This window comes from Vigna unguiculata, chromosome 8 (assembly GCF_037176805.1).
Source record: "Vigna unguiculata cultivar grain cowpea cultivar isolate G323 ecotype 2 chromosome 8, ASM3717680v1, whole genome shotgun sequence".
In the NCBI taxonomy this organism is placed as follows: domain Eukaryota; kingdom Viridiplantae; phylum Streptophyta; class Magnoliopsida; order Fabales; family Fabaceae; genus Vigna; species Vigna unguiculata.
The window spans coordinates 1,593,088-1,607,030 of NC_140799.1; the positions used below are offsets into that span (position 1 = coordinate 1,593,088).

General features: G+C 31.9%; 2 protein-coding genes across 3 annotated transcripts; both read right to left on the reverse strand.

The window, feature by feature from the left end:
- Window positions 1-4,645: 4,645 nt before the first annotated feature.
- Window positions 4,646-7,430, reverse strand: LOC114194248 (protein BRASSINAZOLE-RESISTANT 2-like). Its single transcript, XM_028084372.2, has 2 exons — window positions 6,987-7,430; window positions 4,646-6,017 (listed from the first exon to the last, which is right to left on the reverse strand). Exons 1-2 carry the CDS (start codon window positions 7,242-7,244, stop codon window positions 5,322-5,324), a joined length of 954 nt encoding a protein of 317 aa, XP_027940173.1. The 5' UTR covers window positions 7,245-7,430; the 3' UTR covers window positions 4,646-5,321.
- Window positions 7,431-9,564: 2,134 nt separating this feature from the next.
- LOC114194247 (Methyltransferase MT-A70 family protein) lies at window positions 9,565-13,071 on the reverse strand. 2 transcript variants are annotated; one of them, XM_085665655.1, is made up of 10 exons: window positions 12,756-13,071; window positions 12,421-12,652; window positions 11,726-11,865; window positions 11,502-11,535; window positions 11,056-11,131; window positions 10,519-10,696; window positions 10,332-10,421; window positions 10,139-10,238; window positions 9,855-10,031; window positions 9,565-9,726 (listed from the first exon to the last, which is right to left on the reverse strand). In XM_085665655.1, the coding sequence occupies exons 1-9, from the start codon at window positions 13,041-13,043 to the stop codon at window positions 9,883-9,885; spliced, it is 1,287 nt and encodes a 428-aa protein (XP_085521781.1). In that variant the 5' UTR covers window positions 13,044-13,071; the 3' UTR covers window positions 9,565-9,726; window positions 9,855-9,882. The 2 variants fall into 2 exon arrangements, with proteins under 2 accessions (XP_085521781.1, XP_027940172.2); XM_028084371.2 differs by having other exon boundaries at window positions 9,565-10,031.
- Between the last annotated feature and the right edge of the window lie 872 nt (window positions 13,072-13,943).

Below are 13,943 nucleotides of genomic sequence, written 5' to 3' on the forward strand. Positions count from 1 at the left end.
CTATTTTTTAAAATTTAAAATAAAGTTATTTTTTTACGAATAGTTTTATTACCAATGTTAATTTTTTTATTTCTTTAAATTAATTATGAACAATAATAAAGAATACGCTTTCATCCATAAAGAGTGAATATAAAATTTAATGAATGTTGATATATAAAAAAAGTGTTTTGTTTTGCTAGTTAAGTTAGTGAATGAACAAGAGAATAATGAATAAGAAGTAATCTCTGGCATTGAGAAATTAAGTTGAAGTAATTCTCTTTATTATAGAAACTTTCTTGTATAAATTTTGATAACATTTCGTTTCGTTAATGTTATGATCAGATTAAGTTTCATGATATTATAACTAAATAATGTTATAGATATAAAGAAAAAAATCCGATCATTATTTAATTAATAAATTATTTATAGTATATTAAAATATACCAAATATAATAGTCATTTTTGTAAGTGGATTATATATTTATGGGTTAAATATGTTTTTGGTCCTTTAACTTTCAGTGAATTTTGTAAATAGTCAATTTCAAAACTTTGAATCAATTTAGTTCTTCATCTTTCGAAATACGTGGATTTAGTCATTTTAATCAAATTTTGTTTGGTTTATTTGATGTTTTGTACGCATTTTAGGATTGTATTTGAGTTGTTTATATTATTTGACACATTTTTTGTTTTAATGTTAAGTCAAATACTATTATGAAACACGCAATATCAAATAAACTTAACAAAATTTGATTAAAATGACTAAATTCACGTATTTCGAAAGATGAAGAACTAAATTGGTTTAAAGTTTCGAAATTGACTAAATTCAAAATTCACTGAAAATTAAGGGACCAAAAACATATTTAACCCATATTTGAATAACAATTTACTGTACACTCATGATAGTACTCTCATGTGATGATATGTGAGTCTATATCAGTTGCTCTTATTAAGGAGTTTTGACTTGAAACAACATACACTCTTGAGTTTTCAACATTTTTGTTTCTAAAGGGTTTTTTAAAACATCATGTTTTTACGAGAGTAGAAAATGTGCAAACTTAGAAGCTTCACATATGTCGTTTCATTCAAAATGTTTTCACCATTGCATATACACACAATTTGGTTGTTTTTTTGTCATTTGTTGTTCGTGCATTCTCATTTTGTTGGAGGGTTTTGCTTGAAGATTTTTAGTTTATATGTTCAATCATTCTTGTTTATATGTACATTATTTGTCTTCTGCTTCTCTACTTTCTATCTTTTGTCATGTTTCAAGCACTTCTTTTTCTAGTAACAGTCCTTTCAGTAGTCTTAATCTCGTAGATTTTTTTTAATCAAACTTAACTTAATCAGTGATTTGGTCTTTATATTCAAATTTTTCATTCATTTTCATTCTTATATTATTTTTAGCTCAATTAAGTTTTTATTTTTTTTAAGATTTAATTAAGTCTTTACTTTTATAAAATAAAACTCAGGATTTTAAATTGTCACATATTAAAATTTAAGTGTGTCACATGTTAAAATTGAAATCAATTTTTTTTTTATTTGAATGATGTTATATGTCAAAATCAAAGAAATTTTAAAGTAGAAAATGATCCAAATTTTTACACACGACAGTTTTCATCATTAAATTTTTTTTACAAAAAATAAGAATTTAAATGAGTCAGAAACAAATATAATGAACCAATCGAATAAAAAATACAAAAATATAAAATTACTACATATGAAATTTTAGAACAATTTTTAAACATGTGTATTGGTCTTATTTTCCTATATTTTTTTACAAATTACGGGTCATAGCTTAAACAGCGAGAGGTTACATTTAAGAAGAACAAACCTAAGAGAAGAAAAAAAAAAATTAAAATTACTCCGTTATGAAAAACTCCATTATAAGTCCGTGAAGAATTTTGTCATTCTTATCACTACCACTTACAAGAATTCTGACAATTCCTAAATGAATTTAATTCTTAGGAAAACTTGATTATATTTCATCAATAATAAAAATGACATTTTATATTCTTATATTAGTGATAGAATTAACTTTGTTTCTATATTCAAATTGTCTACAGATTTTTACTTAGATATAAAATAACTTATCTACATTCAAAAAATTTGAATAGTAGTTTTAAGTAATTTTGTATTATTTTATTCTTGATTTAACTTATGTATTTAACATTAACAATATTTTTTCATATAGAAAAAATCATAAGTTCTTTTATGTATAATCTCCTTCCTTGTTCATTACATTTACTCGTTTTCTTTTTTATCGTACATCTACATCTCCTTAATTTGTATCTATCGTTTTCTTTTAGTTAAGTTGTGGATACTAATGAAATCAACACCAATAATGAATTGACATATATATATATATATATATATATATATATATATATATATATATATATATATATATATATATATATAGATGATAAAAATCATATTAAATTTTATAAAATTGTTGTAAACTAACAATATATTAAATTGATGATAAAAAAATAACTAAGCTATAGTAATTATTAACTGTTTTACTGTAATAACTAATTAATATAATATTTAAATTATGTTATGAATGTATCGAACTGGGTAAGTTTAAGAACCAAACTATTTTTACATAGAATTTGTCTGAAAGATGATACGGTACGGAAATTGCTTTCGGTGGATTTTCTTTTTGCATTATTAAAAAATTAAATTAATACGGGAATAAAAAAATATTTTTAAGTTAGGCTAGAACCAACCACAGACAGAGAGATGGGTGAGGAACCTCAAACACATGATAATTCTTCAGACCATTCAATCACAAAAGATTTGGACAAAAATAAATCTAATCCACAAAAGATTTCAGCAAAAAAATCAAATCATAAAAGATCATTTAAAATAATACACACAAAAGATTCAGAAGTTTGACACAAGATACAATAATTTAATGAATTGTAGAAATTCCTTCTTCTATATATATTTTTTTCCTACGACAAAACTCCAGTTTAGTTCTTGCAGACAGATATTTGACAAAAGAAAAAAAGAAAAAAAAAATGACAATAATAAGATCGTACTCATAAAATTGTTACTTTAAAAGTCTCTAAGTTTGAACAAAATCTCATCCAGTTTACCAGGGAGCAGGAATGGGAAATAAAAATCACAGTCACCATCTTTCTTCCCTTGCTAAGAAATCAAAGTTACTCATGCACAGAGAAGAAAATGAATGAAGTAGGACAGAAAAATGGACACTGAAAATTCAGAAATGACAATTGATCACCAAGCACGGAAACTCTTTTTTGAAGAATCATTGATGCATCTTTCTGACAAAGGATTTATTTCCAAGAAATTTCATAATAAACACTTTTAAAATATAAAATGAAAAAAAAAATCAATATAATGTCTCTACAAAATAAAATTAGCATATTTTAATCAAAAGTCCAATTTGATTAAAGTTAATGAAAAATCATTCAAATGAACTAAAATAAAATAATTTAATGTATAAAATTAGTTTTTTTTTTTCTTTATTTTTTCTGAGTCTCACCTAACAAACCCAAAATCTTGAAAGTTAAGTGGTTCATTTGTCCAGGCAATCCATCCAGATACAATCTTTCTAGCAAATAGCTTTATACATAGAGAAGGTTCGCACATGCACCTGCTCCACTAATAAATCTGACCAAATCAGGAAGAAAAGTAATCATTTCAAAACATGTACAACTGAAAACAAATTAATAAGCAGAAAGAAAAGTAATATCTTTCTCTCTCTCTATATATATATTTTTATTTTTTTCCATATCAAATGAGAATAAATTCAGCTCATTTTCATGCAATTGCGCCCCCCCCCCTCCCCCCAGAAGCCGAGGCAGAATAAATACAAAGTTCAACCTGTTCATATGTTCATTGGAGAGATCAGACTTCCACAAATGAAAGCAAAAATATTATAACAAGTAAGATGCACACCATTGAATTAGGAGTTAATAGTTTAAACCAATGCATCTTGGAGCCAAAGGATCTTCAGTATTCAAAAATATGAGGGTCATTGCACACATCCATACCCCTGCAATCAATATTATAACTTTAAACCATTCATAAACTAAGAAAAAACAATTCCTTGCGGGAAAAGATGAGTCAATGCAAACACAGGAAAGTAAACACATACCAACTATCATCATGGTAAATTCAACAAGACAATCGATGAACTGGCCCAAGCTGCGTCATCATGGGTGATGAGTCATCACCCATGAATGTTTGAAAGAGATTCTGACAGTTGCCGTAGTTTATACGTACCATGAGGTTCTACATCTTCTGTTCTTCGTTGCAGACATCCAATAACTTCTGCTCTGCATATGATACTAGCCAAAAAGGACTCATAGGTTCCAATTCACGATCTATGATCTCAACCTATATAACTTGAAAATTTTCCGGTGTATCCTCATCAAATGTGCAAAGAGACTACCCAAGGCTGCAAAGGAAGAAAGATAAACCCAACCAAAAAAGATCCACACTACTAACCCATCCCGAATCACCGTAAATTATATGATAATAAAATAAAACTAAAAAAACAAAAAGCCATTACCGAAACTCTTCGAATAACAAATAAATAACCCAATACTACATTAGGAACATTCTTAATTGCAAAATCAGTACCACAATATTACTGAAGACATCCCCTGCACAACTCATCACATATACAATCCACTAACCAGGGAACAACACCCCAAAGTACCACATGACTTCATTAGTATAGACTAGTGACAAAATTCCATATTGAATACCATAGTTCATGTCCCCTTTGAGCTCATTAACTTATCAAAGGGGTCAATAAGGTAGAAGGACGATAGAGACAATTGTTGACTTTGCACTAACTACAAAACCTGTCGGCAAAAATAAAAATCACACACAAACTATTTGATACAAAGAACAAGAACATAAAGAAGAACAACAAAATTTAATGTAACATTACAAATAAGCAGGTCTTGTGAGCTTTTGACAGACAATAAACTTGACAAAACCTGAAATTTCAATTTCAAATCACCCACAGCACCTAATACTTAGCACATAGGCCTGATGAGCCTTTTTGAACAATAGCTGATTTAACCACGAAGGGAGGAGGTGAAATTCTCACTTCTACATTTTACCCAAGCCATGGATGGAAGGAGATTATTTTCTCCATAAAATGCCCACAACATCCGATAAATCCAGTTCCCAATAATAACTCCAGTCTCTTCTCGATAAAACTGCTTTTGCACCAACGAAACTGGATGAGGTAGCTATTAACTCCATCTCTAACACCAGGCTGAGTCAACAACCAACCAGCAAAAAACTCCTGTGATCTCATTTTCACGTAACCCAGATGAGATAATTCTGGTAGCAGTCTAACTCCGCACCTTCCCACTTCCAAGAGTGAGTTCCAAATCATCCAATGCCACTTCATGAATTCTTTCCCCAACCCAAGGCATTACCTGTACTCCAATCTCTTCTGAACTCGTCCTCATCTCTTGGATTGAGTTATCAGGCACACCGTGAGGAACCACCGGTTTAACAAGATTGAAGGTTGGAGAAGTTGGCAACCCAGATGCAGAAGGAGCAAATGCTTGAAATTTCACCCACTGGCTAGATTCACAGGTGGAAGTATCAGACTCGTCACATTCTGGAATAGTGGCCGGGGTGTAAAGGTGACGGTGCGTGGGGCTGGCAGGAGCAGAAGCTGCAAAAAGAGGGTAGTTGAAGGAGGTCATAGATTCTTTGGCAATGGACTCCCATGTAGGAATTGGTTTCGGATTTCTTGACGTAGGTGATGACAGAGGCGGCGTCACAGGGGCACTGTTTGATATCCTCAGAGGAGGAAGAGACAGAGACGCATTGCGAATGTATGGAATGAGGTTTGATACATTGTCCTTATCCACATCTAACCGAAACGGGCTCGGGAAAGAGGAGGAAGAAGGACTCACTTGGTATGAAGGAATTGGGCTGGGATGCGACGAAGAGAACGGACTTGGATTTTGTGAAGAAGAAAAGAGAATGTTTCTCATGGAGCTCCCTGCACCATTTGCCAGAGGTGGTTTGGAACCCTATTCACCCAAAACACAAAATACGTTACCATTGCAAATTAATCTCATTAACACCAACATTTAAGAGTTTGCAGAGTGAAGAGAAAATCATAAGTTCATATTATTCTGTCACAAATGAATCAGATTAACACCAACAATTTAGCGTCCAACGTGAGAAACTCTACAATTTGAAGTTGTTGATGACAAAATCACATTGACACTATTTAGGGTGTGATTGAAATTGAAGCAAAAATCAAATTATTTCGATAATTTTAGAATCAGTTTTTTATTTTTTTTTTAATTTACCGAAAAATGATTTTAACTTTAAAGATAATTAATTTTCTCATGAACTATCACTTATTACATAAGAAGAAGACATGAGGGTGAATTACATTTGAAAAAAATATACTAAATTACAGATTTTCATAATTATAAAAATAATTTATTTTTATCTTAAAATAATTTACTTTTATCTTAAAATAATACGTTATTCTTCAGAGAAAAAAGAGCATTTTACAAATTTCAACTATTTTTCCAACATCATGACAGAGACTGCAAAGAATATTTTTCATCACAAATAAAATAAAATATATATAAATAATAAGAAACTTAAGTGAACAAAATTCAAGTCATAAAGATTATCTAATAATAAATCCAACATCTTGACACAACTAGATCATAGAGCATCAAAGCTCGATCAGTTTTAGGTACATCAACAAGCAGAGATTTATCACTCTCATAAATTTTCACCATCTAAAGAGGCAGTAGTATTAAGGATCAGAACATCCAATAATTAAGTTAGAAATCTTCGTTTAACCAGAACGATAAGTAACTGTACTTCGTCGCTTCCACTTCCCGATTACAAATTCGCAATGCAGAATGGACGGAAATTTAAACGACCATTTGATTGACATGAAAAATGCAAAAGTAAGATCCAGTAACGCTGTAACAGGTAAAATGTACGTGATTGGTTTCGATTTGATTTATTACCTTGCGATATGTGGTTCCGTCTTCTTCGACGCACCAACCAGCTTCGGCACAAAGCGCTTTGAGCACTTCGTTGTTGTCACAGTGCTTCGGCAAGTTATAGTTCCCCTGAGCTCGTAGTCCAGAGTATATTTTCGCCGCGATCGCTCTTCGCCTTCGTTCTCTCCTACGATTATTCTCTCTCTCTCTCCACGACGGCTTTCTCCGACTCGCCGCCGCCGCAGCAGCAGCTGCAGCCGAAGTAGCTCCGTCGGATGTCATTTTCCGGCGATGGTGACTAGCGTTTGCGCGTCGCAGAGGATTTAAACCCGATTGGAGTGTAACGTAACGGGTTCACGAGTCACGAGGATCGCGCTTTTCTCCAATTGTCTTCGCTGGATGCGTGAAAGAACGAAGAATCTGATAAAGATAATTTCAGGCGGGGAAAATGTTCCAGTGCGGAAAGGCTCACTGAAGATTTTGGGTTCGATGTGTGCGCTTTGTTTGTATTAATATTTGATGAGAGATTGAACGGTTGAGATTGTTCGGCGCGACAAGATGGTTGTGAAGTGGGTCCGAGTGGAGTGAGCGATGTGACGCGTGGACGCATTGCAATCCATGTGGACTGCTTTCTCTGATAAGCTAATTATTAATGGGAGTGGGACCCACAAGTGAGGATCATCAATGATTCAAAACACAATGATTCATCTGTGTAAGAAAAATAAGGAATTAATATTTGAATCCCAAAACTATTATTACAATTATTTATTTTTTAACTTGGAAAAAATAGACATTATATCAAACTGTTTGTTTTTTTGTTTTATTGCATTTAAGAATATTATAAAATTAAATCAATAATTAATATTAGAAGCATAAGTGCATGTACTTACTACTAACACCAACTACAATTATTGTATTACTTTAGTTTTAAAAACTGATAAAGTTATTTTTATATTAGTTAAAATATATTGTAAATGTATATCAATAATTGAAACTCTCTCATATGTAGATAAAGTTAGTTAATAACACTTAATTATATCGATTTTATTGATTTCAGACTAAAAATATTTTTCAGTTAGTCTTTTGGTCAATAATTACTTTGAGGAGTTTTAAAATGGACAGAGTACGAGAAATGATTAAATTTTGAAAATAAATTTCATAAAAAAAATGGATATAACTTCTGTTTTGAGACTTTTTCAGATAAAGTGGAAGTATTCGGACTCTGCAGAGTGCAGATTACTGTCACTTCTTACTTGCTTGTTACTTCAGCAAAATACAATTAAATAAGCTTGTCTTTATATTATTTATTTCCATTTACTCATTCCTTTCACCCACCCTTCCAAATAAAGAGAAAATTAATTTTCTCTCTTTTTTTTCTTCTTCATTGTGAATTTAAGTAACACATTTTTCAGTATATTTCTATTTTTCTCTCGTGTTTTTTCTTTCTATTCAAACAAAACACAACATAAAAGTATAAGGTGTAAAAAGCTACCAAAAAAATTATAGAAAATAGGTGTAAAATAAGAATTCAATGAAACTAAAATGCATTTCTATTTTATTTTATGAAAAAGTTCATTCCAGTAGAACAATATATAAAATAATTTTCAAACGAATAAATGAACTGAAAATGCATACATTAAAATCTCAGGGCTAACCCATTATTTATCTAGCCTTTAAAATGAAAATAAAATCAGGCATTTTTAAATTAGTAAAATAAATTATTATAATTGAAATATAACGTTTCTTTTCAACAAATTAATTTTTTAAAATATTTTTTCAGTTCTAGATAACAAGGTGTAAGTTATTTTTCCATCAAAGAGAGAAAAAGTATAACTATAAATACAAAAGGAAGAGAAAACAAAAAACAAAATAAAAAACATTTCATATGAAAAGAAAGAAAGTCGTAATAGATATGATGAAAAAAACTTATTTTTGTACAAAACAATTTGATTTACTCTCTATTACCAATTATTCAGTTAAATAATTATAAATATTTTTTAGAACCTACAGGCACCTTACCTAGGCCTGGCCCTACTTAATAATTCACATCACGGCCATTATCACTTCACCTTATTTTTGCTAAAATTAGTAAGTTATTTAATTAATACTCTGCACACTGTTAACTACTACATTATTTGTTTAAATATAGATTGAATCCCAAATCTTAGTTGATTATAGTTAATCAGGTTTTTTGTTTTTTTGCTTTTGTTTTAACTCAATAAAAATAAGATGAAAAGAATATTAAATTGTGGCATTCTTTGATTGGAAAGAGATATTATGATTAGTCAAATTGATGACCCTTCAAACTGTCGTCATCGATTTGGACCAAGAACGGCGAAAAGCTTTTCCTTTACCTTCTTTTTGGGAGTGTTTGAAACTTTTTCTTTTTCCATATTCTCTTTCGTGGGTCAAAGATTGAAGCTGCCAAAAAGTTATGTTTCTCAATTTAGATGAATCTAACTAAATCATACAGCATATTGCAGGCACAACAATTTCAAACCCTAGCATGATCAAAAAATAATTTGTACATTTTCACAAAATTTGTCACTCAAGTGAATAGATAAAACTACTATAAAACACTGGGTGCTGCATATGAAATAAATACACAAAAAATTGAAATTGCATTCAACTGCAATCTATTAGGACTCTTTAAATAAAATCCCATCAATAAGCATTGCAATCCCAGAAATGAGAAACCTTCCCTGCCATTGTTTATAAGATCACTCTCTCACAGTCGAAGCAGAGCTTCAGTATGTCTTTGTTTCTAACCGTACCCATAGAAAAGAAGGTGAAAAAAAGTGTTATAACCAGAAGAGATCAAGTTACTCATTCACAGAAAAAAAAAATGGTAAAAATAGATGCTGAAGATTAAAAAATTGAATAGATCATCACCAAGAATGGAATCTTTTTCCCTTACGAATCATTGAACCATCTTTTTAACAAAATATTTAGAATCTTGAAAGTAGAGGGGTTCATTTCCCCAAGCAACCCATCCAGCCAAAATCTCTCTAGCAAATAGTTCTATACATCGAGGAGGTTTGGGTCCAGGAACGTGCTCCAGTAATAAATCTGACCAATATTATGAGGAAGAAAAATATTCATTCAAATCATGTCTAACTTTCAGTGCCACTGATTGTTTAGAAATTTAAAACACCACATTAGACAGACAAGGATACCTGCAATTTGGGGTTTTCTTGAGTAATCCCCGGGAATGCTCATAATCACCCGATCATTCTTCACAGGTTTAAACTCTGATAGATTATCAGTATTATTTACCTAGAAAGGTGCATAAGAGCACAACTGAGTGCTATGAACAGAAGGGGGTGTCTAATAGTTAGAAGGCTTAATAAATAAACTACAAAATCTAACCTTCCCAGGACTATATCCCAAGATCAGGCATTCATACGGCCTATGATGGAAGAGATCTAAATCACAAATCAAGGATCCATTTTCTTTCACCTGCAATTGACAACAAATAATCACAGCGATTGGAATGACACCATAAACTCATGCCAATTGCCAAGGAAATCGGGTAGTAATTGAGCTGAGAGGTCACCTTTAACCAATAAAAAGTAGCAGCATAGCTGACTCCCCAGGCAGGAAAAAGCTCTCTCTCAATGAAACATCGTAGCTTCTCTCTGTTGGTCACCCATAAGGCTACAAGTGCTCCTTCAGTGTGAGTGAGTTGCTTAATAGGAAGGGATAAAAAATACCTGTTGGGCAAGGTTTGGTACCTACAGTGATTACATTGCGATCAAGTTCGTTTAAATAAGCTGCATTTTATGAACCAATTTAAAATGAGTAACAGTTATTGAGTTCAACAATAATATATATATATATATATATATATATTATTCAATGATGGACCCTCCCCCAAATTCCAAGAAAGAACCCTCTTCATTAATTCATTAAAGAGAAATGTATCTGAACTGAACAATAAAGTTCAAAGAGAAGCATGGCATATCCTTAGGCGATGCAGGGATGAGTTACATCAATGAGACATTATATGTAACTCTACTTCAATGAGACATTATATGATAAAGGAAATTCGGAAACTTTACTTCAATGAAACATGGTATGACTTTTAGCATACCTTGATTTTTGGTGGGCACTAGCATTTTCCCAAGGCGGATCCACCATTATGAGGTTGAAGCCAGAATCAGCATGAGCTGCATAAATTTAATCAAACAAAAGCGCAATTAAATATTACACCCTCATTACTTGACCACCTTAACACAAAAGATACAATTGATTCGTGGCTGTGAAGATTATGCAATTGCATATTATACCTCAGTATTTGACCAGCTTAACACAAAAGGTACTCAAAAAAAGGCCACATAAAGAATTTCCGCAAAAGGAATTTTATTTAAAGATCATACAGGCAGTCTGGAAATACCTTCCATCCATCTAGCATAATTTGATTAAATTGAAGATAACTCCATTACCATGTCACCGAACTTTTTAGTATTAATTCAAAGACATGAGAAAGAAAGAGAATGACATGTAGTTAGAAAATTGAGTTTTATATGCAACCATTACCAGGAATTAGATTGCGAATCTGTCCCAGATCAGACTTCCACATATGAAAACAAATAAATATTATAAATGTAAGATACACAGAATCGGATCAAGATTTAAAAGTTTAATCAAATAAAAACCTAAGAATCCTCAACAAATAAAATGAGCCAAAGAAGAAACCAAAGTAGATACAAACTTTGAAAAGTAAACACATCCCAACTACAACCATGCAGGTTGTAACATACCATGTAAAAACAACTCTCCCGAGGCATTACATAAGAATTGCTCAAAATTTCAGCCACTGCATCATCCTGGGTGTCATTTGCAACCAAATTATTAAAAGCACGGACTACCTTCTGTACACAGCATTGCCCACCGGGAAAGTCTGAGAAACCAAAGAATTACATTTACGCAATAAGCAATTTTGTTCACCAGCTAACTCCACACAATCCAACTAACAAAGACTCAAACATTATGCCAATGACAGAACTAACTCAATCTAATACTTAGCCAGCCAACACAGATAATTTTTTCTATGAACACTTAGAAATATATAAGAACGTAAAATGATGAATTGAGTTACTATCATAAGTTAAAACCAACTTATGCACTTGTCTAACTTCTCCAAAAGTTTAAGTTCATATAGATTTTAACAAATGAGAGAAACTTAACTAATTTCTTCGCCTATGAATCGCTTCAAATACATTTTTCCATAAGCACTTCAGGGAAAAGTAACGGATGTTATATGCAGAATCTGTCCCATTCCTCCCAAAACCGTTATTTCCTTCACTTTTCGAACAGTTTTTCCTCAATTTCTTTACAAAATTATAAAAACAATAACAAGGTGATCTTATTTCATTCCACATTTAACTTGTCATTAGTAATACTAATCCAAACAAGACCTTGCCAATGAACTCCAGTAAGAACAAAAAACACTAACCATCTAAATCCTTTGGGAGCGGGTGAGGATCAGCGTCATTGTCACTGACACGTAAACTTAGCGTTACCTCAAGATGAGGCGCCACGTGTCCCAGGTCAACGAAAGAGCGTTGACCACCGTCACACTCCTTCGTTGAGCAACTCGATTCACTCTTCAGAGTTTTCAAAGCATTCAACACTTCAGCTGATTTCAGCAAACACTCGTGCGCCGCCAACAACAGTGGCCTCGCTTCCTGCACAAAACCCACACGTGCCAACGCAATTAAAATTAATTAATTAATCAAAGTCACAAATAATAGTAATTCTAATAATAATAACTATATACTCCGTTACTACCTGGTGACGCTGTAGAGCAATTAGCTCTCTCTCGTTCAACGGTCGAGATTCTCTCCGTTTCCGTTTCCGTTTCCTGAGAGAGGGGGTGACGGTGGAGGAGACGGCGTTGGGGGTTGTTTGTGTTTTGAAGAAACGAGAGTAGTAGACTGAGGGAGAAACGCTGAAACGGTGGTAAAAACGGTTGAGAACGCGGACGGAGTCCACGAAAACGGCGTTTGAATCATCGAAGGAGTATACACCAGATTCGTAAAACAACGAAAGTTTCTGCGAGTTGTGTTCTTCTTCCATGCCTCACTCACAGACTCCTGCGAGCGTGAATAAATGGGTTGGGCTTTTAAAATTGAGCTTGATGTTGGGCTCTAAAAATTGGACCGGGTCGACTTAATCTGCATCCTACTTTAGGCTTTTGTTTCCTGCACCCCACAATTACTATATTCACCCCGTAGTAATTAATAAGGATAGAAAATACTCAAACTAATATTAAAAACCTAATTCTATTTCATGTTTAATTTAAAATATCTTTAAAATTATGTAATGTGAGATACAAATTTAACTAATAACTTGTGACCTGTGAAATGTACAATCGCAAAAAGAATTTTAAACCTCTATTTTTCCATTAATACATTGGGTTTTGTGTACATTCTAGGCCCATAAGTTTTTTTTTTTTTCTGCAATGTCCAATTTTGCAATGAATTTGGTTTTATGTGCTGGAATCCATATTTAAACAACAAGAATATAATAAATAAAATGTTAAATATATTTTTAATTTTTGAATTTGAATATTAAATTGAAATTTTTTCTTTATTCTAAATTTTGATACATTTTAATCAAAACTAAAAAGTATATGAACATAATTATTTTAATATAATTGCATTAATTTTTATAAGTTAAATACGTTTTTTATTGACTTTTTTAAATTGTTTAATTTGACAAATTATAATTTAAACTTTAATTGCACTCTGAAATGTCACAGTCCTTCTCTGAATTGTAAAAGCACAAAATACGTTATGGAAAATGAGAAACGCACGAAGAAAAAACAACATCATGGCCATTACATCTTGATTCCGAAGTCGTAACCCTTTTGGACTCTACAATTCCGCAACAACCACTTCTTTTTCCCACACTTTAATTGCACCGTATGAAAGATGGCACAATCGTGAATCCACTTGTTTTTTGTTTTGCCACGAG

What these genes read in the sequence shown, in the direction of transcription:
- LOC114194248 (XM_028084372.2), bottom strand. Translation starts at nt 7,244, where the DNA reads ATGACATCCGACGGAGCTACTTCGGCTGCAGCTGCTGCTGCGGCGGCG. An exon ending in ACGGAACCACATATCGCAAG is followed by an intron (nt 6,018 to 6,986) that starts GTAATAAATCAA and finishes TTGGGTGAATAG; the next exon opens with GGTTCCAAACCACCTCTGGC.
- LOC114194247 (XM_085665655.1), bottom strand. Translation starts at nt 13,043, where the DNA reads ATGGAAGAAGAACACAACTCGCAGAAACTTTCGTTGTTTTACGAATCT. An exon ending in GCTCCCAAAGGATTTAGATG is followed by an intron (nt 11,866 to 12,420) that starts GTTAGTGTTTTT and finishes TTGGTTTCTCAG; the next exon opens with ACTTTCCCGGTGGGCAATGC. An exon ending in TGGGATATAGTCCTGGGAAG is followed by an intron (nt 10,239 to 10,331) that starts GTTAGATTTTGT and finishes GCACCTTTCTAG; the next exon opens with GTAAATAATACTGATAATCT.